We start from the raw sequence: 25823 nt of genomic DNA, 5'->3' as shown, positions 1-25823 counted from the left end.
TGGCACGTGACAAAATGTGTATTGGTATCAACAATTATAAAATGTATTTAACTAGGCAAGTCAGTTAACACATTTTTATTTACAATGACAGCCTACCCCGGCCAAACCCTAACGACGCTGTGCCAATTGTGTGCTGCCCTATGGGACTCCCAATCACAGCAGGTTGTGATACAGCCTGAAATCGAACCAGGGTCTGTAATGACGCCCCTAGCACTGAGATGCAGTGCCCTAGATCGCTGCGCCACACGGGAGCCCTAAAAGTACCTTATTTACTTTGAAGAATCACTAAAATTAGTGATTTTGTCAGACAGAAGCTCTATATAGATGAGATGACGGAATAAAGTCATGAAATAGAACTAATGTAATATACACGACTGAAATATTTTATTAAAGTAATGTGAATAAATGACGGTTAAAAGATTATATGTAGTAAGGGGCAGTCTACCGTCATGGGACTTTTATTCATCGTTTTATTCTGTGTTACAGCATTCAACCCACATAATGCATAGTGCATTTGTTTTATAAATGTGCGAAACCTAAACACCCTCAAAAAGCATAAAACAGACTCAGAATTAATTTGACAAGAGCCAGTCCATCTTTTGTTGGCCAATAAGAAAAACACAAAATATTGTGAAAAACTATCATTCCACTATTAAAATGTTGACATATTAAGGAAATGTTAATGTTTTATATCTCTTTAATAATCACAGAACTGTCTCAAAGTCACAAAGACGAGGCAAACCCACACTTTAGAAGACAAGGATATCCCAGTTTATTTTGAGGAGACATTGGTTGTCAGTTCATTTAACTGGCTTACATGCAGATCTTATCTGACAGGCTGCTTAAAACAAAGACGTGCCAGGAAAAACAACAGTCAACAAATGAATGGAAACAATAACCCCGGGAAAAAGGCACATTTCACAACTCCAAAGAAGAGTCAGACACACGCATTTAAAATCTTTTCAAAGTGACACATACACTGACACAGAAGAACACACACACAAACACTCTCAGAAACAGTCAATATTCGCTTGAAATCTTACTTCCCCAACCCAGTTCAAAGCATATTGCACATTTGTATTGAAAAGAAGACGAGGAAAAATAAGAAGAGGAGTAACTATCATCACAATCTGGAGGCTTAAAGGAACAACTGACTACTGAATTTTGGAAGGAGCTGCATGCAGAAATGTAATGTTGACAATAATGACCAGAAGGAACACAAGATTGAAGAAAGGAACCCAATATTGAGAGAAGCAGTGTTACAGAAATAGTCAGCACTCTTTTTCTGTCCCAACACACACAATACCAACAACATGCAGAGGACTCTCATTCAATAGTCCTCAACAATACTGTACTGCCATCAATATGCTACAATGCATGACTATTAGTCTAATGCATTTTAAATAGTGTCAAGCTGTATATATTGATGGGTTAAGAATATCATTGAAGACTGTTAGATAAATACCATAGTTATCAACCCTTACAAACATCTTGATGATAAACCATTTGCAAAAGTCTACGTAAAACACACAAGGTCAAACCCAAGGCAATTATGTGCAAACTTGTGCAATGTTGCAGGTGCAAACCATGAATGGCAATAAGTATTTCCCTTTTTGACCAGCAGTGTGCTCATGACAGCCAGCTAACGATACACTTTAGCTATTACTTTAGCACTTACATAGTAAAAGAAAACCACTATTCTAAAATGTGACCATGTAATATGGAACCCTACACCACAAAACACGATTTACATTCCCCAACAACAATACTGTTTCACAAAGATATGACTCCTGTAGTTGGGCTCCAAACTCAATGACTATAATGGGACATAATATATATTCTATAGAGCAGAGATATATATATAGATATATAGAACCAGAGGACATGACAATGAGGAGACAGAAGCGTATAATGTGGACATTAGCATGAGCAGAGCTTGGGGCGAAGAGGATGTTCCCACATGTCTGGAAGTAAAATCTAATTAGTCGATCAAACTGAGCTACCAGGAAACTGTAATAAAACCTCAAGTAAAGAGCTGACGACAAATCAGCCAGCTGAGAAGTTCTCGTTACGAGAGAGCACGAGACAGATGGTTAAAATCAAATCAAACTTTATTTGCCATATGCGCCGAATACAACAAGTGTAGACTTTACCGTGTAATGCTTACTTGCAAGACCTTAACCAACAGTGATTGCAAAAAGAGATATACTGGGACTACTGTAGAGGTGTCTTTGTGTGGCACAGTAGGCACTGTACCAGTTGGCTCCTGGTGATGTAGCCAACATAAACCTTCCTGTGTCCATTGATAACTTTCTGGGGTCAAAGTTCAACAGAGAGCAGTCGGGTGCTGACATGGAGTTGATGAAGGGCTGATGATTTGGTGGTGAACAGTAAAACATGAGGGTGGTATGTGTACAGAGTTTGAACTCAAGATCGGTCTCCTGATGACCAGAGACGGAGCTCTGTCATCAGGCCCATCAGTCAGGGATCTGTCATGGACAAAGGTTCATTGTTCACAGGGAAGACGAGGAGAACTGAGGCAGAGCCACCAGTGAGGAATGTAGAAATACCAGCCATAATAAACTGATTATAACAGATTCATTTAGCTTGCTTTTTTCACCATCCCAAGTTCATTTTAAAGCCACATTAAAGTCTCTCTGCATTTTGCCATTAGGAACAGGAGCGTTGAGTTAGTTGTCAGGTTCTATTTTTCCTCCACTGACCTCTCTCCATAGTTTCAGCATATTCTGTCTTTAGGCGCAACACTGTTTCTGAAGGTCCAGAGGAACACTGACACCTCCCGGCTCGATCCTTCCTTCAGTTATTTTGAAATGAGGCATTTGGAAACAAGTTGACCAGCTCTTTGTATATGCTTAAAAACAGTGCTGTTGTAGTGCAATGCCTTGCTAATACAGTCCGATTGTTCAGCTTGTATTTTTCTACAGAGGGACACTGGAACAGAGTGAACAAGGTCCTCTTCCTTGTGTTCCTACATACGGTAGCAGCTTTCATACAATCACGAGATATTTGGTCCCTTTCCACAAATGGTATAGATTACTCTTAAAAGGGGTGATCTGCAGTTGATATAATTAATAAATGTATGTGCTCATTGATTCTTGAAGAATATAACTTATAAATGCCTCATCCGCTTAGTTCAACTCTCAAAACTGATCAGTACCTATAATATAAGCTTGTTGTACTCCAATGTTGTAAACAAAGTAAATTTAAATAAACACTATATAGCCTAAAAACATGTTTAAAATTATAATTGTGAAATTATGGAAGGCTGGTCCTTGTATGCATAGCTTGATCTATGAATTTGATAATGGTTTACATCTCCAGCCCCAACCTCAAGCTTTTTACCGAAACAGGAACTGTTTGTAAACAAAGTAAATGTAAATAAACACTATATAGCCTAAAAACATGTTTAAAACTATAATTTTGATATCATGGATGGCTAGTCCTTACATGCATAGCTCGGTCTATGAATTTGATAATGGTTACATTTCTCCAGTCCCATCCTTTTTACTGACACAGGGGTGGGGAGGACACTTTATAATGGTTACATTTCTCCAGTCCCATCCTTTTTACTGACACAGGGGTGGGGAGGACACTTTATAATGGTTACATTTCTCCAGTCCCATCCTTTTTACTGACACAGGGGTGGGGAGGACACTTTATAATGGTTACATTTCTCCAGTCCCATCCTTTGTACTGACACAGGGGTGGGGAGGACACTTTATAATGGTTTCAACTGCTGATTACCGCTGTAATTAAAAGGGTTTCCCATGCTACAAGAGCAGCATAAAAAAGGCACACCGTCCGACCTGTACCAAGTTCTGGAAGGCCTCAGGTAGAGAGAATGTAGAAATACAAGACACCCACACAGAGAAACCGGTCTTTCACAACCAGTCCGTGTCCTCATTTCTTGGTGTCCTCCAGGATGATGTTGGCTGTGACAAACATGAGGCAGAAGGTAGCCCACACCACTACGAACCACACCCAGAAGGTGTGGCGGAACGGGGACTGGTGCTTGTTGACCTCGTCCGTGCCCAGCATAGGCACCAGGTGGCGCCGGCCGTAGTACACCAGTAGGGCGGGGAAGACGTACTGGATGCCCGTGCCAGCGTAGGCGCCCGTGATGCCCACCAGGGACTCCAGGTTGTGGGTGCAGAAGGCCACGATGATGGGCGGAACCAGAGTGATGAGGGGGAAGACGATGCGGTCAACCACCCAGGGGTAGGTGCCCCCGTCGCGGTGGAAGAGGGTCTTCCAGTTGTTGCGCAGCGTGACTGCGATGATGGGGAAGTTGGTGCTGATGGTGAAGATGGGGAAGAGGCCCAGGAAGTAGCGCAAAGCGGGGATGTCCAGCACGTCACAGTTGTCAGTGAAGTTGAGGGTGTACATGTCGTGTAGCAGCGAGCTGTCGAAGCAGAAGATGGCTGTGAAGGAGAGCAGGCCGTAGAAGCCAAGGATGAGGACATAGTCACACACCACCAGGGTACCCACACGCCTCTTATCAGAGATGGGCGTCACCAGGGAGGGCAGAGAGTGCTGGCACATGAAGGAGTAGACACACACTCCAAACAGGTTTGGCACCCCAGAGATCTGGGCCATACGGGGGTGGCCTTCGCCCCGGCCTTTACCAATACGGATCAGAGCCAGGATAATCATCATGGTGAATGCTGAAAGACACACAGAAAAACAACGGGTACTGGAGTTAAGTGATGTAACACCAAAACAAACAAGTAGTGTGTGTGTGAACATATTAAGACTGTTTCAAGGACAGCTTTTTTCCATCTACGTAACATTACAAAAATATGAAAAACTTTCTGTCCAAAAATGATGCAGAAAAATGTATCCATGCTTTTGTTACTTCTAGGTTAGACAACTGCAATGCTCTATTTTCCGGCTACCCGGATAAAGCACTAAATAAACTTTGTTTAGTGCTAAATACGGCTGCTAGAATCCTGACTAGAACCCCAAAATTTGATCATATTACTCCAGTGCTAGCCTCCCTACACTGGCTTCCTGTCAAGAAAAGGGCTGATTTCAAGGTTTTACTGCTAACCTACAAAGCATTACATGGGCTTGCTCCTACCCATCTTTCCAATTTGGTCCTGCCGTACATACCTACACGTACGCTACGGTCACAAGACGCAGGACTCCTAATTGTCCCTAGAATTTCTAAGCAAACAGCTGGAGGCAGGGCTTTCTCCTATAGAGCTCCATTTTTATGGAATGGTATGCCTACCCATGTGAGAGACGCAGACTCGGTCTCAACCTTTAAGTCTTTACTGAAGACTCATCTCTTCAGTGGTTCATATGATTGAGTGTAGTCTGGCCCAGGAGTGTGAAGGTGAACGGAAAGGCCCTGGAGCAACGAACCGCCCTTGCTGTCTCTGCCTGGCCGGTTCCCCTCTCTCCACTGGGATTCTCTGCCTCTAACCCTATTACAGGGGCTGAGTCACTGGCTTACTGGCTCTTCCATGCCGTCCCTAGGAGGGGTGTGTCACGTACCTGACGTGATCTTCCTGTCTGGGTTGGCGCCCCCCCTTGGCGGAGATCTTTGTGGGCTATACTCGGCCTTGTCTCAGGATGGTAAGTTGGTGGTTGAAGATATCCCTCTAGTGGTGTGGGGGCTGTGCTTTGGCAAAGTGGGTGGGGTTATATCCTGCCTGTTTGGCCCTGTTTGGGGGTATCATCGAATGGGGCCACAGTGTCTCCTGACCCCTCCTGTCTCAGCCTCCAGTATTTATGCTGCAGTAGTTTGTGTCGGGGGGCTAGGGTCAGTCTGTTATATCTGGAGTACTTCTCCTCTCTTATCCGGAGTCCTGTGTGAATTTAAGTATGCTCTCTCTAATTCTCTCTTTCTCTCTCTCGGAGGACCTGGGCCCTAGGACCATACCTCAGGTCTACCTGGCATGAGGACTCCTTGCTGTCCCCAGTCCACCTGGCCGTACTGCTGCTCCAGTTTCAACTGTTCTGCCTGCGGCTATGGAACACTGACCTGTTCACCGAATGTGGTACCTGTCCCAGACCTGCTGTTTTCAACTCTCTGGAGACAGCAGGAGCGGTAGAGATACTCTTAATGATCGGCTATGAAAAGCCAACTGACATTTACTCCTGAGGTGCTGACTTGCTGCACTACTGTGATTATTATTATTTGACCATGCTGGTCATTTATGAACATTTGAACACCGTGGCCATGTTCTGTTATAATCTCCACCCGGAACAGCCAGAAGAGGACTGGCCACCCCTCATAGCCTGGTTCCTCTCTAGGTTTCTTCCTAGGTTTTGGCCTTTCTAGGGAGTTTTTCCCTAGCTACCGTGCTTCTACACCTGCATTGCTTGCTGTTTGGGGTTTTAGGCTGGGTTTCTGTACAGCACTTTGAGATATCAGCTGATGTAAGAAGGGCTATATAAATAAATTTGATTTGTGTGTACGACATTTCAAAAAGGTAAAATCAGCTCCCACAGAGGGACTGTTATAGCCTCATGCAGTTTAAATCAAGGCTCCCTTGAGGCTATCTACTAGGAGAGTTGAAAGGGAAGCTGTTACGGTAAAATAAAGCTCAAATTTCCTTTAGACCAAATCAAACCCATATTTTACTTGGTTGCATGCAAACTAAAACACAAAAATCCTCAGAGTAAAGTAAAATATTTAATGTAAAAAGTGAATTAAATTGTAAGCTAAATATTGGCCAAATCTATAATACACCTACATCATCTCATGACAACAGTAATAGGATTGGCCGAGTAAAGAAATGACATGGAGGCATTTAAGGATACAGATAATAAATATAATTTTTTGGGACATTCGACTTCGGGTCCCCGGGTTCACATTATTGCATATTTCTGATGCCAAATTGTGATCCGGTGCATGCCAACTAGGCAAAGCTACACACCGCTTAATCGCTGAATGCTTTTGATGGGTCCAGATATTGCAACATCCCAGAGGTCAGATTAGGGCCAAACCTCTGGAATGATCCCTTTATGTAGCCCTCCCCTAATCCACCCCTACCTTTAATTATAGCACCACTGTTTTTAAAAATACCTTTTAAAGGACAAGCCTTCTACCATTGCTAATCTGAAAGCGATTAATGTTGACAAGGCAAGATCGTTTAGGCCCTAATGGGCTGTGGGAAGAGTGCTGAGCTGGCCAGGATGGACACATAACTCAGCTTCCTCCTCTGTCCTCCATGCTGCTAATGGCTGAGCATGGCCATCCAGGTAGAAACACAAGCCAGCATCAGTCAGCTGACTGCAGAAACAATATGACCTAAACTCCCCCCCATCAAAGGGCAGGAGGCTTTATGCCTCATGAGGATAATACTGAGATATTGCCTTCCAGTTGCCTGATCCAGAAACTATCCCGCAGGCAAAGACTACAGCCTATAGGAAAGCTATGGATTATATACAGTGTGTGAAGGCTCTCTGACTCTCAGTTCATTCAACCTAAAGTCAGCAGAGGTTGGAGGCTGGGTGGTACAAAAGGCGTCAGCGTCTCCACCTCCTACTGTTTGCGCAAAGGCCATCCCCAAATCGATTGGTGCGACTGCCTCTGTGGCTGTTGGTCTGGGCGTTACTAAATGAGAGCTTTAAGCATGGATGCCAGTCTTATTAAAAGGCTCAGAGTCATGCCCCCCCCCCCCCCCATCCCCTCACCTTCCCAAATCCAAATCAGGCCATTAAACTGGGAATCAGTCACAGACGCACTCCACGGCCCACTCCTCAGCTTTCATCACACTCACACGGGGTGACGTTCAGAACGCACATTGATTCACTACTCACCCCACTACACCATACCACTAGGATCCCACTTCAAAACACACCCACACAGCCCTGTGTAGCTATGCAGGTTAGACTAGAGCCAAAGCTCTTTTGTACTTGCCGGCAATATCTCAGAATCTATCTGGGCCCAATTGCCAGGAGAGGCAACCCATCAGTGTCAGGGGGGAGGATGGATTGGCTCTTTAGATAGGGCCTGAGTGAGGGACCAGCGGATTACCAATTCATCTGCAGCTACTGGGGCGGTGGGAGGGGGTATAGGGAGGAGACGGGGGAGAGGGGTGCCACCGGCAGCCTCATCCTCCTTCAAGGTCTCTCACTAGCATCAGGTGAGGTCAGTACAGGAGTGGAGTCCTCTGCTCCAATCCTTCAATGTTTGTTATTTTAAACTCTTCAGGGCACAGGTGAAATATTCCAGAGCTAGCAAGGGGGAAAGGGGCTGGGAACGGGAGTTTTAATCTGCCCCTATTAATCAGGTACTGTGTACTTCTGCCGTGGCACTTTAATGTATGTCAGGGGGATGAAATGATTCACTCCAATTACAAGGACAAAATGTTCCGAGGAGGGGATGGGGGAAAAACGACCAATGACAGAGGTAGTAGGATAGCTAACAAGTAGTGGGATTATGCCTTTGGAGAGAACAAGCAGAAATAAGTCAAGAGTTGTTAACAGGCTAAATACAAACATCTTATTTTGACTAATGTGATTACTTACTCATCTTAAAATAGGACAAGATACTCTTAAAAACAAGTTTTTCCTTGTGCTTTATGTGGACTTTGGGGTGGACACTGAGATAAAGATGCCCAGCAGTGGCCAAAGTCCTACCTGTTGAGGATTTCAGCTCAGATAGTCAAGATTTAAAGTATACCTGGCCTACATCCATTGTCAACATTGGCTCAGGACAGGAGAAGCAGCCAGAGCAGAATCCTGTTTTAACACAGTCTATGTAGAGAATGGGACAGTGGGCAGTGGACCAGCACTCAAGGACATCGGCAAATAAGAGCAAATAACACCTTCACAACAAGTATAATCCCCAAAGACATCACATCAAAACATATGGAAAAACTATGCAGATGAGGTCAACACTCAATGTGCTAACATGAGCCACATTGGGACTCTGAGAATACACTATGTATTGTAGTGACGTTGTCTTTGTATCTTCATCTGACTGGACATGAGAGACTGTCAGTGGGGGTGGTTATCAGCTGTCCCTCTCACTTCAGGCATGGAACAGAATGTGCTGTATGACAGTCTGTCTGCTGTACTCTCCCTCTCTCTCCCCGAGAAGTAATGTACGTCCGCTGTGTGTGAAACAGCCATCAAAAGAGACGCTTCTCCTCTATTCCCTGACATTAACGGTAACAGGCTATACAGGAAGGAACATGGGCGGAGGGCGTTTAATTAAGAGTCTTATAGGACGGGACGCCACGCACACCTAGTGTACAGATGCTTAACCTTCACCAGAGCAACAGGTCTTTTCTCTGCCAGCAACGCTGAAATGTTAGGTTGTCACTGTGCAACAATTACAGTGATTCATCACACTCCCCTCGTATCCCCTCGGTGAGGCCCATGGAAGCCTGGAGGAAGATGGCACTGGTATTTATGTTACAGTCTTCTTCATCTTGATGTATCTGCCTCTGATGCCGCAGCCCAGCGCGCTCCTCTCGGCAGGGTTTGAACTGTAAAACCCCTGGCGACACGGTCAGTGACTGGCTCCTTTATGAGGGAAGGGCAACGCTTTAAAAAGCTGGTAGAAAACTTTGCTCTTTTCCTACCGTACGGCGGCACAGGCTAAGGTTGGGACAAGGAGGGTCGGCATCGCGCCTCAAATTGATAGTGAATGGCAAAAAGGCATAGCGGCTCCGCGGGTATCAACACAGGCTGATCAGACAGTGTGAAGGGCAGGGAGAGTTTGGGTGAAATATCTTTTTTTTAACCATGACTTTCAGGTCAAGATGTATCACATGGTATTAGAGTGGAATGACATTGGCAGCAATCTTTGACCTGGCTCCATTTTGAGCAGGTATACCGGAGCGGCTGAATAGAACCCACCCAAATAACTGGTGCTACCTTCTGGGTTATAGATCGGGAAGCCATAGCCAGGTCACAACTTAAATAATGACTTTGGCAGCTGCTTGACAAACACACGTCTGTGATAGAGAACAAGTGAGGTTCAAAGGTAAACAATGATCTGTAAAAAAGCATATTCGACCCTTCTACTGTAGTTCTGTCCTAAAGTTTCTCTCCTATGGCAAAGGAGATGGAGTGACAGAGAGTTTCTCTCCTATGGCAGAGGAGATGGAGTGACAGAGAATTTCTCTCCTATGGCAGAGGAGATGGAGTGACAGAGAGTTTCTCTCCTATGGCAGAGGAGATGGAGTGACAGAGAATTTCTCTCCTATGGCAAAGGAGATGGAGTGACAGAGAATTTCTCTCCTATGGCAGAGGAGATGGAGTGACAGAGAATTTCTCTCCTATGGCAGAGGAGATGGAGTGACAGAGATTACATTTACATTTTAAGTCATTTAGCAGACGCTCTTATCCAGAGCGACTTACAAATTGGTGCATTCACCTTATGACATCCAGTGGAGCAGCCACTTTACAATAGTGCATCTAAATCTTTTAAGGGGGGGGAGGGGTGAGAAGGATTACTTTATCCTATCCTAGGTATTCCTTAAAGAGGTGGGGTTTCAGGTGTCTCCGGAAGGTGGTGATTGACTCCGCTGTCCTGGCGTCGTGAGGGAGTTTGTTCCACCATTGGGGGGCCAGAGCAGCGAACAGTTTTGACTGGGCTGAGCGGGAACTGTACTTCCTCAGTGGTAGGGAGGCGAGCAGGCCAGAGGTGGATGAACGCAGTGCCCTTGTTTGGGTGTAGGGCCTGATCAGAGCCTGGAGGTACTGAGGTGCCGTTCCCCTCACAGCTCCGTAGGCAAGCACCATGGTCTTGTAGCGGATGCGAGCTTCAACTGGAAGCCAGTGGAGAGAGCGGAGGAGCGGGGTGACGTGAGAGAACTTGGGAAGGTTGAACACCAGACGGGCTGCGGCGTTCTGGATGAGTTGTAGGGGTTTAATGGCACAGGCAGGGAGCCCAGCCAACAGCGAGTTGCAGTAATCCAGACGGGAGATGACAAGTGCCTGGATTAGGACCTGCGCCGCTTCCTGTGTGAGGCAGGGTCGTACTCTGCGGATGTTGTAGAGCATGAACCTACATGAACGGGCCACCGCCTTGATGTTAGTTGAGAACGACAGGGTGTTGTCCAGGATCACGCCAAGGTTCTTAGCGCTCTGGGAGGAGGACACAGTGTAGTTGTCAACCGTGATGGCGAGATCATGGAACGGGCAGTCCTTCCCCGGGAGGAAGAGCAGCTCCGTCTTGCCGAGGTTCAGCTTGAGGTGGTGATCCGTCATCCACACTGATATGTCTGCCAGACATGCAGAGATGCGATTCACCACCTGGTCATCAGAAGGGGGAAAGGAGAAGATTAATTGTGTGTCGTCTGCATAGCAATGATAGGAGAGACCATGTGAGGTTATGACAGAGCCAAGTGACTTGGTGTATAGCGAGAATAGGAGAGGGCCTAGAACAGAGCCCTGGGGACACCAGTGGTGAGAGCACGTGGTGAGGAGACGGATTCTCGCCACGCCACCTGGTAGGAGCGACCTGTCAGGTAGGACGCAATCCAAGCGTGGGCCGCGCCGGAGATGCCCAACTCGGAGAGGGTGGAGAGGAGGATCTGATGGTTCACAGTATCGAAGGCAGCCGATAGTTCTAGAAGGATGAGAGCAGAGGAGAGAGAGTTAGCTTTAGCAGTGCGGAGCGCCTCCGTGATACAGAGAAGAGCAGTCTCAGTTGAATGACTAGTCTTGAAACCTGACTGATTTGGATCAAGAAGGTCATTCTGAGAGAGATAGCGGGAGAGCTGGCCAAGGACGGCACGTTCAAGGGTTTTGGAGAGAAAAGAAAGAAGGGATACTGGTCTGTAGTTGTTGACATCGGAGGGATCGAGTGTAGGTTTTTTCAGAAGGGGTGCAACTCTCGCTCTCTTGAAGACGGAAGGGACGTAGCCAGCGGTCAGGGATGAGTTGATGAGCGAGGTGAGGTAAGGGAGAAGGTCTCCGGAAATGGTCTGGAGAAGAGAGGAGGGGATAGGGTCAAGCGGGCAGGTTGTTGGGCGGCCGGCCGTCACAAGACGCGAGATTTCATCTGGAGAGAGAGGGGAGAAAGAGGTCAGAGCACAGGGTAGGGCAGTGTGAGCAGAACCAGCGGTGTCGTTTGACTTAGCAAACGAGGATCGGATGTCGTCGACCTTCTTTTCAAAATGGTTGACGAAGTCATCTGCAGAAAGGGAGGAGGGGGAGGGGGATTCAGGAGGGAGGAGAAGGTGGCAAAGAGCTTCCTAGGGTTAGAGGCAGATGCTTGGAATTTAGAGTGGTAGAAAGTGGCTTTAGTAGCAGCGACAGAAGAGGAAAATGTAGAGAGGAGGGAGTGAAAGGATGCCAGGTCCGCAGGGAGGCGAGTTTTCCTCCATTTCCGCTCGGCTGCCCGGAGCCCTGTTCTGTGAGCTCGCAATGAGTCGTCGAGCCACGGAGCGGGAGGGGAGGACCGAGCCGGCCTGGAGGATAGGGGACATAGAGAGTCAAAGGATGCAGAAAGGGAGGAGAGGAGGGTTGAGGAGGCAGAATCAGGAGATAGGTTGGAGAAGGTTTGAGCAGAGGGAAGAGATGATAGGATGGAAGAGGAGAGAGTAGCGGGGAGAGAGAGCGAAGGTTGGGACGGCGCGATACCATCCGAGTAGGGGCAGTGTGGGAAGTGTTGGATGAGAGCGAGAGGGAAAAGGATACAAGGTAGTGGTCGGAGACTTGGAGGGGAGTTGCAATGAGGTTAGTGGAAGAACAGCATCTAGTAAAGATGAGGTCGAGCGTATTGCCTGCCTTGTGAGTAGGGGGGGAAGGTGAGAGGGAGAGGTCAAAAGAGGAGAGGAGTGGAAAGAAGGAGGCAGAGAGGAATGAGTCAAAGGTAGACGTGGGGAGGTTAAAGTCGCCCAGAACTGTGAGAGGTGAGCCGTCCTCAGGAAAGGAGCTTATCAAGGCATCAAGCTGGAGTGACAGAGAATTTCTCTCCTATGGCAGAGGAGATGGAGTGACAGAGAATTTCTCTCCTATGGCAGAGGAGATGGAGTGACAGAGAATTTCTCTCCTATGACAGAGGAGATGGAGTGACAGAATTTCTCTATGGCTCTGATCCCGACTATCATGCTTTAGTGCTCATTAAAGACAAGGCCTCATTTGTCTTACTTAAGGCACTGAACTAACTCCTCTTATCTTTGAAAGAGAATGATAATTGATAAGATGAAAGAACTGGACACTAAGTAGAACAAAGTACATTTTGATAATGTACTCATTCATCATTCCGTTGCAACTGGATCATGCTACACGAGTTAGGGCAACCATGTGTGGGTTTTATAGTACTTGGTGGAGCCTTAGCTGAGAATCTCAATGTTTTATCTGTCTAACTGCGAGGAATAGGAGGAAATCTTTGATCACTAGGAGTGCTTTAGAGGCACGGGGACAGTGTGTCTGGAGAGAAAATCCAACGTAGTTAGTCAGATTACAAGCCATTGGTAATAGCATAGAGCCAGCATTAAATAAGTCATTGCATCATAAATTCACAGCAAATTAAATATTTTTCAACCGCCGTAATGATTAAAAAAATATTTTAAAAAATGGTACATTTTACATTCCTTCTTGCGGCCATATTGCTCTCCTCCCTCTAAAGGGCAGTGTCATTGACTTCCTGATGGAGTCTACTCTGAAGCACTCTTTTCACCCTCCTGGTAATCCTCAATCAACAATGGACACTCCTTCTTGCCTCTCCATCGATGGACACTCAGGTGAAAAACTAATTAATTCAGATGGGATGAGCCATTTTCTTTGCAGGAATATCTCTGATGATATGGTGATTACCTGGACTTTTACATTAACACTCTCTGCTCTTCACGCCTGTCTGCAGGTTACACTCGTCACACGGCATCGGGGAGGGACTGAGTGCATTGTGTAGGTGTCAAACAGTCACATATCACATCCACATAACTGCTACCAGTGATATATAGCACTTCAATGGGGATGGCCATGACCTTGTGGGGAATGTTTCAACTTAAACGCCCCCCAGAGGAGGCACTTACAGTTGTATCTCCAGTGGTAGCAAACAAAGAGTTTGGCCGGCACTCTCAACCCACCAAGGAACTGTAGAATACAGTATCTGTGGAAGAGGGACTCTCCTCTTCAGCCGCTGCCCTGTGACGGGTTTCCTTGACTTCATTAAGGAGCACAAAATGACTTCAGACTTCAGGTGAGGAGCTTTGAAGCACACCACTGTTCTAATTTTGTGAGTAGTACACTCCCTGTACCATTGCTTTTGCGCTTGATGTGGGAAGAAGTGTCTATAATAACAGTTGACAGGTCAAGGGCTTTTCATGTGCTTTCATCTTTCTGACATTTAAAAGACATACGGGATATTATTCTAGCAAAGGCTTTGACAGTAGATAGGAACATTAATCTCTACTGGTATACAAACTGACCTCTTGCTACTTCCATTGCCTAACAGATTCAAATCCAAGTCCCACTCCAGCAGCACTCCTTTGCAGCAATCATCCCATCATTAATTAAAGGGCAACTCCACCACTTTTCAAACTCATTTTCATTATCTCCAGCACCAAACCAATGTTTACATAATTTGTGAAAACAGTGTTTCTATGATCTGTGGTTAAAACAATAAGAAAGGACATTCTCTCATCACAGGGTAAGATGTAAAACCTGCAAAAAGTGTTTAGCCAGAGGGAGGGTATTTTCTTGCTCCCCACGTCACCACGAATCTCATGGTGTTTAAAACATTTTAACCATTTTTTTCCTATAAAACATAGAAATGCACAGTTTTCACATATGTAGACACTGGTATTGTGCTGGAGATAATGAAAATGAGTTTGAAAAGTGGAGGAGTTGCCCTTTAAATCAGGTGCTCCATGATGAGACCAATTGGTTGAGTCTCAGTGGCAATGAGCAGCTCTGGCAGTTTGCCCGATTTCTAGGTTTGCAGAATCTTTTACTGCAGATGTTTTTTGGTGATATCCTATAATGGCATAGTCTTGGTTATCAGAAGCAGGGGGAGAGAACAGCCACGGCGTGTGTGATAGCTGGTGATAATGGCCTGCTAGCCTGGCTACTTCAAGACAAGCCCCGCGATCAGGGTGTGCAGTATCGCAGCAGGGCTGCCACTTAACACCCCATACAGCAGCTCAACTCCACCGGGCAGAGCAGAGTTCAACTCCATGACGTTATCTACAGTGTTCACGAAAACATCAATTAGTCCAATCACTCAGCCATGCCGCTGCAAATTGCACATTCGGCCAAAGATAAGAAACAAAATGCACCTACCTTCCTTACCATAAGGCTGAGCTAAGCCACGCTCCAAACACTGGGATCTCGAAAACACATCCGCTTGAGGCTGCCCCCCCCCCCCTTAACTTCTCAACCGTAAATGTTTAAAACCAACAACCTCTTCTGTGCTACTGCTGACATTTTTAAAATTGTTTAACAAACTAATAGAAGTCAAATGTTTATGTAAATTCAGTGGGTGGTTGCACCAGGTTAGTTAAAACACCCATCCAACAGTAACTAAACATTCAGTGAGTGCAGAATATAAATGTATTTTTTCTTCTGACCATATCAAATCATTTATTGAGCATAGAAAGCTTGGCTCGTGATGCAATGGACGTACAAGGCAGACAAGATATAAATAAACCAAATTCTCGTCTGCTTCTGTCTTCAATATCAAATCCTGTTCAGGTCTGACATTTTTTTCAAATGAGACAAACGTAAAATGTTCAAAGCAAGTTGTGCATTTGACCTCTAGTATTCCTGCCGATCAATGACGAAACCCAAAGAAAGAGTGTACACTACAACACCAGACTGCAGTTAAAACTACATTCTAGAAGCACTGTGTCTTACATTCTCAATCCTCCCTCACCTCCCTCTCAGACAAGGAAATGGAGGCGATGACAACAACACAGTGAGGTGAGAGGGGGACGGAAGTCAACAGTCATGATTAAGGGCTTAGTTGTCAGGGTATTGAGCTACAACTGACCCCAGGCAACACCACAGCAGAGAAATCCTACAAGTTTTCCCCTAATCACCTCCTAGAAATTGTGTTCACTATCAAAACTAAGGTCTCATTACAAAATGAAACACCAAACACCAATACTAAAAAGGATCAAGGAGAGGTGCCCAAAAACAAATAGGGAAAAAAGCTGCCCACGTGTATTTCTCTATATATACAGTGGGGCAAAAAAGTATTTAGTCAGCCACCAATTGTGCAAGTTCTCCCACTTAAAAAGATGAGAGGCCTGTAATTTTCATCATAGGTACACTTCAACTATGACAGACAAAATGAGAAAATAAAATCCAGAAAATCACATTGTAGGATTTTTAATGAATTTATTTGCAAATTGTGGTGGAAAATAAGTATTTGGTCAATAACAAAAGTTAATCGCAATACTTTGTTATATACCCTTTGTTGGCAATGACAGAGGTCAAACGTTTTCTGTAAGTCTTCACAAGGTTTTCACACACTGTTGCTGGTATTTTGGCCCATTCCTCCATGCAGATCTCCTCTAGAGCAGTGATGTTTTGGAGCTGTTGCTGGTCAACATGGACTTTTAACTCCCTCCAATAATTTTCTATGGGGTTGAGATCTGGAGACTGGCTAGGCCACTCCAGGACCTTAAAATGCTTCTTACGAAGCCACTCCTTCGTTGCCCGGGCGGTGTGTTTGGGATCATTGTCATGCTGAAAGACCCAGCTACGTTTCATCTTCAATGCCCTTGCTGATGGAAGGAGGTTTTCACTCAAAATCTCACGATACATGGCCCCATTCATTCTTTCCTTTACACGGATCAGTCGTCCTGGTCCCTTTGCAGAAAAACAGCCCCAAAGCATGATGTTTCCACCCCCATGCTTCACAGTAGGTATGGTGTTCTTTGGATGCAACTCAGCATTCTTTGTCCTCCAAACATGACGAGTTGAGTTTTTACCAAAAAGTTATATTTTGGTTTCATCTGACCATATGACATTCTCCCAATCTTCTTCTGGATCATCCAAATGCTCTCTAGCAAACTTCAGACGGGCCTGGACATGTACTGGCTTAAGCAGGGGGACACGTCTGGCACTGCAGGATTTGAGTCCCTGGCGGCGTAGTGTGTTACTTATGGTAGGCTTCGTTACTTTGGTCCCAGCTCTCTGCAGGTCATTCACTAGGTCTCCCCGTGTGGTTCTGGGATTTTTGCTCACCGTTCTTGAGATCATTTTGACCCCACGGGGTGAGATCTTGCGTGGAGCCCCAGATCGAGGGAGGTTATCAGTGGTCTTGTATGTCTTCCATTTCCTAATAATTGCTCCCACAGTTGATTTCTTCAAACCAAGCTGCTTACCTATTGCAGATTCAGTCTTCCCAGCCTGGTGCAGGTCTACAATTTTGTTTCTGGTGTCCTTTGACAGCTCTTTGGTCTTGGCCATAGTGGAGTTTGGAGTGTGACTGTTTGAGGTTGTGGACAGGTGTCTTTTATACTGATAACAAGTTCAAACAGGTGCCATTAATACAGGTCACGAGTGGAGGACAGAGGAGCCTCTTAAAGAAGAAGTTACAGGTCTGTGAGAGCCAGAAATCTTGCTTGTTTGTAGGTGACCAAATACTTATTTTCCACCATAATTTGCAAATAAATTCATTAAAAATCCTACAATGTGATTTTCTGGATTTTCTTTTCTCATTTTGTCTGTCATAGTTTAAGTGTACCTATGATGAAAATTACTGGCCTCTCTCATCTTTTTAAGTGGGAGAACTTGCACAATTGGTGGCTGACTAAATACTTTTTTGCCCCACTGTATATATCAAAACTCAACAGAGATGTGAGTATAGCGGACTTAGGATCTGAGCTCGGTTTATGTTTTGTTTCTGAAAGAGAAGTGTCAAACTAAGATATCTACATCTGCATTGGTTGCTGTTTGGGGTTTTGGCTGGGTTTCTGTACAGCACTTTGTGACATCGGCTGATGTCAAAAGGGCATTATAAATACATTTGATTGAAGACATATTTTCTATCTGAACAACTCCATGGTCAATGTTGACTAGAAGTAATGTCCGTTGTGACAAGAAAAGGAATGATGCATTCCAATCTGCAGTTTTCCTTTAATGCTAATTTCAGGACTTCTGAGCTGTGCTGATGTTGGAAAGTTCATGAACGCCCAGCCATACTTCAACATTCCCCCTGAGACGTACTCTGCATTAGCCTCTCTGGACAAACTCTTAGGTTCCGCTCAATCAGCCACTAGTAGAGGTCCCTCCCTGACCTTCAAAAACAAATACTACCCTCTCTCTCTGCTTGAAATGGCAATAGGTAGCTGTAACGCTCCCTGGTTACTCCCTAAACCAAGACAGTGGGATGGACTGGATAGGGATCCACAGATCACTGTGGGCTGGGGCCTGTGGTTCCAGCTATTCATTTCTCCAGAGAGAGTAACAGCCCTAGTTCATTTCACAGCCTCTTTTCCTATTGAGCTGGAGGTTACTCCACACAAAGCTGGCTGGGGTGGTGGTGTAGTTCACCATGTCTAGAAAAACAAATGTGACAGTGGGAGGACAGTGTTCTCAGAATGCATGATTTCTCCATTCCCAGCATACAGTAGGATCTATATGCCATGGCTGTAAGGGTAATAAATAGTGCCTCGGAGGCTCTTCACCTATCCATCCATCCATCCCTGTGGAGACTGAAGCGGGGTGATTAATGCTCGTTTACCGAGCTAGGTGCCTTTCCGTCTATTCCTCTCCACTCAATATCAATTAAAGTGCCGGCTCTTAACCCTTCTCCCGGTCTGCTGTCAGATAATGATCCCCCTCTTTCTCTTCACAGTGTGCTGCTAGAGAGGATGGGGACAAGGTAACAAGGCAGCAAGCTTTATCTATTCACATAACTCACCCAATGGAGATGGGTTTCAACAAACAAGCGTGTGAGCACCTACGGGAGTTCATAGAGACTGGGTGCAGTATGTGAGCGATATAGTCATTCAACTAAGAGCCTATGAGGTCATCAGGCAACAGAACTGTGACATTAAAAGATGGGTCAGGGGAACCGAGTATAGAGTAGGAGGAATAATAAACAGGAACACGAACGGGAAACGCAAATGGGTCTGGAAACAGGGCTACACAAAGTTTCTAATGGCTCTAGCGAAGTGGGACCATGGACAGAAGCAGCTACAAGCAGAGTGATGGGATCACAACCAGGACAGGAGATGGAGTTACAAGAGGAATACACATATGGACTACTATGTAAGTCGTGTCCTCAGTGGGGGAAGACAAAACGTGTGTAGTGAGCTTGGTTGGACAGGGGGGCTCAGCTGAGTGACACTGACAAGGCCACAGGCAGTTAGCAGGGCACAGGGCTTCAGCACATCTCGCCTCGCCTAACATTCCCCCCCCCCTGCTCTGCACCACTCATCCACCACTATCATCACCCTGCCCCCCCCCCCCCCCGCCCAATAGGGCATCATGGGTGAGTGGAGAGGCAGGCAGGTGAGCCTGGCCACCTGGCCCCTTGTCTAGGGCGAGTAATCAGTATGAAAGAGAAGGGCCATGAGAAAATAATGGAGATGGAAGTGGCTGAACGGGGGACATAACTACGCAGGTATCAATATCTGGTATCTTAGAAGACAAGAATGGTGGAAAGTCATTAAATCCGGCAAATGCAGGCTACTGTAAAAATGAAGAAAAAGGTGACTAACATGCAGTCAGTTTTGTCAGACAGTTTGCTATAATGCAGTTATATTTTAAAGGATAACTGCATACTGGTTGGCACTAGAAAAAAAGGAAAAGCTCAGTAGTACTAATTGCTTATTAAAATATACGAGTTGTCAATAGGTGAGAATCCTGTGGTTCGATGTTGTGATATGGTTTCAGAGTGACAAGAACATTAATATAATTGCTGTCTAAAAACGTATCATACTGTACAACATCAGTGTCATCATGGAAATCATTTGACTGAAAACAAAAAACCCTGGAGGACTTGTTTCAAACACGTCTTAAGACATTCTCAGTCTCCTCATAAGCTGTCTCATAAAAAAAATATATATATTCTTACACTTGAGGGTTTTGTTTTGTTAGCGACACTTCATTAACATTAATGAGGATCTGTTGTTCATGCTTATTTGGGGGCTTTAAGGTGCGGAGAAGGAGTCACAGGATGATTCAGAGATACCTGGTACAGGAAGGTGTAAAACCATGGGCCTAATCCAGAGACGTATTCACAGTGCATACTAATGACATTCTTAAAACAATCATGAATCGCATCATCGTGACAGAAATAAGAGGTTTACTATTACTTTCACTATATCGTTGGTATTAAATTCCTCCCTTGAGACCAAAGCTTTGTTAAGTCACAACCTTCGCCAAGACATTAGCTATGCTACAGTACACGCGTATTTTATTTTACCTTTATTTAACTAGGCAAGTCAGTTAAGAACAAATTCTTATTTTCAATGACGGCCTAGGAACAGTGGGTTAAACTGCCTGTTCGGGGGCAGAATGACAGCTCAGGGATTTGAATTTGCAACCTTTCGGTTACTAGTCCAACGCTCTAACCACTAGGCTACCCTGCCGCCCCGGCATTCAAGCCCAACAACGTGTCCAATTCAGCAGCTTCAGTGGGTGAAAAGAGTGGAGCTAAATCAGAGTGAGGAGATGAGTCAGAGGACACGTGAATCACTCCCGAGTCCCATTTTCTTGCTGCAGGGCAACGATAAAGCACAGTATCTTTAACAGGACAGACAATCAATGCCTTGAGAGCATAACACATCCTCTTTAACCACAAGGCCCTCGAAATGACCACATACATAATCAAAATCGCTTTTAAATGGGAAACGTTTGAGGAATTGGAACACATAGGTTACCTCGGAAACATTGAACTGGTGCCAGAGGCTGTAACTTTGAGAGAAGGACAGCTAAAGATTGTATAAATGACCCAATAACAGTCATGGAGAAAAAGACACAGAATACATTCTGGCTGACGATGCATTGGCTCGGTAATCAATTATTTGCCTTGAAGTGGTACCCTTTATGCTGAACCCACTCGCTCGCTTTAAGTTTATGGCCAGAGCATCATGCCATAAAAAACTAATATATACACTGAACAAAAATATATACGCAACATGTAAAGTGCTGGTCCCATGTTTCATAAAAGATCCCAAAAATGTCCCATATGCACAAATAGCGTATTTCAGTAAAATGTTGTGTACACATTTGTTTACATCCCTGGGGACAATAAAAGGCCATTAAAATGTGCAGTTTTGTCAGAGATGTTTTGTCACAATGCCACAGATGTCGCAAGTTGAGGAAGCATGAATTGGCATGCTGACCACAGTAAATCCTTCAGATCTGTTGCCAGAAAATTGAATGTTAATTTCTCTACCATAAGCCGTCAGTGTAGAGAATTTGACAGTACGTCCAACTGGCCTGTAACCATGCTAGCCCAGGACCTTCACAGCTGGCTTCTTCACCTGCAGATCTTCTGAGACCGGATGAAACCCGATAATTAACTGTACTAGGCAGATGTGTGGGCGAGTGGTTTGCTGATGTCAACATTGTGAACAGAGTGCCCAATGATGGCGGTGGGGTTATGGTAGGAGCAGGCATAAGCTACAGACCTCAAACACAATCACATTTTGAATGCACTGAGATACTGTGACGAGATCCTGATGCCCATTGTCATGCCCATTGCCATTCATCTGCCGCCATCACCTCATGTTTCAGCATAATGCACAGCCCCATGTCGCAAGGATTTGTACACAATTCCTGGAAGCTGAAAATGTCCCTGTTCTTCCATGGCCTGCATACTCACCAGACATATCACCCATTGAACATGTTTGGGATGCTCTGGATACAACCTGTACGACAGCATGTTCCAGTTCCCGCCAATATCCAGCAAATTCACACAGCGGAAAAACATTCCACAGGCCACAATCAACAAGAGATGTCGCGCTGCATGAGGCAAATGGTGGTCACACCAGATACTGACTGGTTTTCTGACAACACCCCTACCTTTAAAAAAAAAAAAAGGTATCTGTGACCAATAAATGCACAGCTGCAGTCCGTGTCATGTGAAGTCCATATATTAGGGCCTAATGAATTGATTCAATTGACTAATTTCCTTAAACTGTAACTAAGTGAAATTGTCTTTGAAATTGTTGCATGATGCATTTATATTTTTGTTCAGTGTATTTATGCGTTACCGAATGGAGTAACATTTTTCCATTTGCCGGATGTATTTTTTATTGCGCATCCAATTACTCGAGACCTTTGTCAGTGAGCTCTCTCTTTCAGGGTTGGATAGGCTGCTATAGCCAGACAAACAAGCCCTAAACGTTTAGCAGCAAATCTAGTACAGACAGATGCTGTTTCTGTGTCAAAATGAGACTAGAGACTCTGTAGAGACAGGGTGGAGAGGTCAGACAGGCTATGCTGCCCCTGTCCTGATAACAGCACCACATAAATTGCCAGAAAACTCTTCAACACACATTTCAGAGGGCAAAATCAGTTGAATACGTCTTTAGACAGCCACTTGCCTTTCATGAAAAAAATAAAAGCAGTACTTAAATTGATCAATTAGGTTAGGTCTCCAAAGTGAATTCCTCTGAGATGAGCTAAACATTAGAAACTTACCTAAACTGAAAAAATAAATAAAAATTGACACTAGAGATTTAGGACTCAAGCATGCTGTCCAGCCCATTCATTTTTCTTCAGCCGTCTTTTCCTCCTAAACCTTGGCCCATAATGTTTTTCTTATAGGATTTAAAACGGTCTCCAACCCTGTGTTTGATGGCTGCATAAACCCCTCAGCTTTCAGTGCCCTATGCTTTGAAGGCAGGCCATCTATCCCCATGCTCCGTGGCACCGGTGCAGTAAGGAAACAAAGAGCTGCCACTGCGGCCATTTTGAATCATTAGCTGGTGCTGTAGAGAGGCCTGTAGAGGTGACACAGCCAATCAATCACAGGCAGAACCAGGGGAGGGCGGGGATATAATAAAAGGGAGTGGAAGGGGTGTAGCCAGAATCCCAGGGTGCTTTGTAGATAGCCAGATAATGGACAGTGTGTGTTGTTTATGTGCACGCAACTGTGTGTGTGTGTGCATGCGTGCCTGTGTGTGTGTGTGTGTGTCTGCCCTGTGTGTTGTTGTGGGTGCCAGTAGTATGCCCACACGGGGGTGGCGGCAGAGCCATGATTCAGTAGTGTTGTGATTTTAACAGCAGGTCCAGGACGGGCGGTTTATTTTCGTCCGTCGCCCTGTGAGTGACGGTCCAATCAGGCCTGGGACGGGCTGTCAGGCTGAGGGATGAGAGGAGATGGGAATCAGGACACGGAGCAGGACTGCAATATGATCGACGGACCCAGGTACAGGAGCCACAGAGAGGAGAGGGGAGAGGAATGAAAGAGGGAGAGGAAGAGGAGGACTGCTCTCACCAAGGTTCAGACCGTCAGCCAGGTGGAATAAAGTGTTTTTTTTCTAAACATTTGCAACAGTGACAAAGATCAATCTGGGAGAAGGCGTGAGACCGTGACCCGGGGATAATGGAGTGTGATATTTAATGGAAGGAAAGACACACCCTCCATCATGCAGACAAACTTGGAAGAGATAATGCACATTAAAGCGCTTCCTAAATAAATACCCATGACCGATTTACCATTTCGATAAAGTTCCTGGGAATTTCACAGCTTGAATTGCTCTACCTACAAAATAAATTGAGATCCACATTTAATGTGATTATTTGAAGATGCATGCCTTGAGTCTGTCCAGAGCAACCTTTATCAGCCTATGGTGTTTGTATACCTTAAGGTAAGATAGGTTACTCTTACCGATCCAGCGCATGAGTGAGGTGAGGATCTGGAGGTATTTAGTCTTCTGAGCATCGAAGAAGACGAAAGGGCCCAACATCACAGTGAAGATGCTCTGTAGAGAGGGAGAGATCATCTTAAAACACATTGGAAATCACTTTATACAACATATTCACAAACCAGTGTGTGTTTGGTTTGTGTTTATACTTCCACAGCATGGGAAATAAATGACAAATGGTACAATTGGATTTTCCAAGATGAAAATAGAGATAAAACTCTGTCTCATGAGAACATGAGGCTATTTATTCCCTTTCCACCCAATATACACCAAGATGCCAAACCCCAAAATAAAACATTTAAGTTGAAATTCTTTGAAGCCATCATAGTACCGATTGCCTCATAACAAAGATAGGTCTTATCGAGAGTTGCAATCATCAGTGGATTCAGCCCCCTCTCTCTATTCCCCATCTATCACATTCTCTCTGACAATCCCATGTCTGATAGCGGAGGTTGAGTGACGTGTGATCTCAAGGCCAGTCACTTCAGTGGCATGTCATCTGAAGAGGAGCCTGCAGGGTAGAACTCACACAGTCAGACACAATAATCTCTAACAGGGCCTGGGGGTGAGAGCTCAATCAGGAGACCAAAGTGGAGACAGAAAGATACAGATGGAGAAATGTTCCACTCAGAAAACTGATCTGCTCCAGTCACTCTCCATTTCCAGGACCTCTGACCCCTCCCATGAACTTCCCTAACTCCACCCTCAGCTCTCCCCTTCCCTTTGTGCTGTATTTACAGGGTGGGCCCATGGGTTGTGAGGGCAGGACACAGTGGTCAGTGTTGGTGACATAAGTGTGAGACAGGACAGAGAATGTTGACAGCCTCTACCTGCACAAGGAGGCCATCCACTGGGGACAGGGAAGGGTACAGTGCTGGCTGGATGCTAATGCCAAGGACGCAACAGAGAGACCAGCTGACAGGGAAGGGTGGGACCAGACTCATTTAAAAACTTCTTACGGCTGAGATCCCGCTAACGGGATCGATAGCCAGTGAAAGTGCAGGGCGCCAAATTCAAACAACAGAAATCTCATAATTAAAATTCCTCAATCATACAAGTATTTCACACCAATTTAAAGATACACTTCTTGTTAATCCCACCACAGTGTCCGATTTCAAAAAGGCTTTACGATGAGAGCACACCAAACAATTATGTTAGGTCAGTACCTAGTCACAGAAAAACACAGCCATTTTTCCAGCCAAAGACAGGAGTCACAAAAAGCAGAAAGAGATAAAAATTAATCACTAACCTTTGATGATCTTCATCAGATGACACTCATAGGACTTCATGTTACACAATACATGTATGTTTTGTTCGATAAAGTTCATATTTATATCAACAAATCTGAGTTTACATTGGCGCGTTAAGTTCAGTAATGTTTTGCTTCCAAAACAGAGAGAGCCACATCAATTTACAGAAATACTCATAATAAACATTGATAAAAGATACACAAGTGTTATGCATGGAACTTTAGATACATTTCTCCTTATTAATGCAACCGCTGTGTCAGATTTTTTTTTTTTTAAAGCACACCAATAATCTGAATACGGCGCTCAGACACAAAAACAAGCCATACAGATACCCGCCATGTTGTGGAGTCAACAGAAGTCAGTCACTTAACTTTGATATTCAGAATGCACTCCCAGGAATCCCAGTTCCACAATAAATGTTTGCTTTGTTCGATAAAGTCCATCATTTATGTCCAAATACCTCCTTTTTGTTCTCGCATTTAGTTCACAAATCAATATTCACGACGCGCAGGCCAGACGAAAAGTCAAAAAGTTCTGTTACAGTTCGTAGAAACATGTCAAACAATGTATAGAATCAATCTTTAGGATGTTTTTAACATAAAACTTCAATAATGTTTCAACCGGAGAATTCCTTTGTCTTTAGAAATGCAATGGAACGCAGCTACCTCTCACGGGCGCGCGCCTGACTGAGCTCATGGCCTTCTACCAGACCTCTGGTTGAAACAGCTCTCATTCTCTCCCCCTCACAGTAGAAGCCTCAAACAAGGTTCTAAAGACTGTTGACATCTAGTGGAAG

General features: G+C 45.0%; 1 protein-coding gene across 1 annotated transcript in view; it reads right to left on the bottom strand.

Moving 5' to 3' along the window:
* Window positions 1–748: 748 nt before the first annotated feature.
* LOC115110676 (transmembrane protein 104-like) overlaps window positions 749–25823 on the bottom strand; it is a 96906-nt gene continuing 71831 nt past the window's right edge. Inside the window, exons 9-10 of the mRNA XM_029636518.2 lie at window positions 23741–23834; window positions 749–4685 (exon numbers count right to left, since the gene is read on the bottom strand). Of these exons, the coding sequence (XP_029492378.2) occupies window positions 3922–4685; window positions 23741–23834 (858 nt within the window). The 3' untranslated portion in view covers window positions 749–3921. The remainder of the gene's footprint in view (window positions 4686–23740; window positions 23835–25823) is intronic.

The sequence above is a fragment of the Oncorhynchus nerka genome, linkage group LG21 (assembly GCF_034236695.1).
Source record: "Oncorhynchus nerka isolate Pitt River linkage group LG21, Oner_Uvic_2.0, whole genome shotgun sequence".
Lineage (NCBI taxonomy): Eukaryota > Metazoa > Chordata > Actinopteri > Salmoniformes > Salmonidae > Oncorhynchus > Oncorhynchus nerka.
Note: the sequence above shows the minus strand (reverse complement) of the source record. Positions and strands in the feature narration are given on the sequence as shown.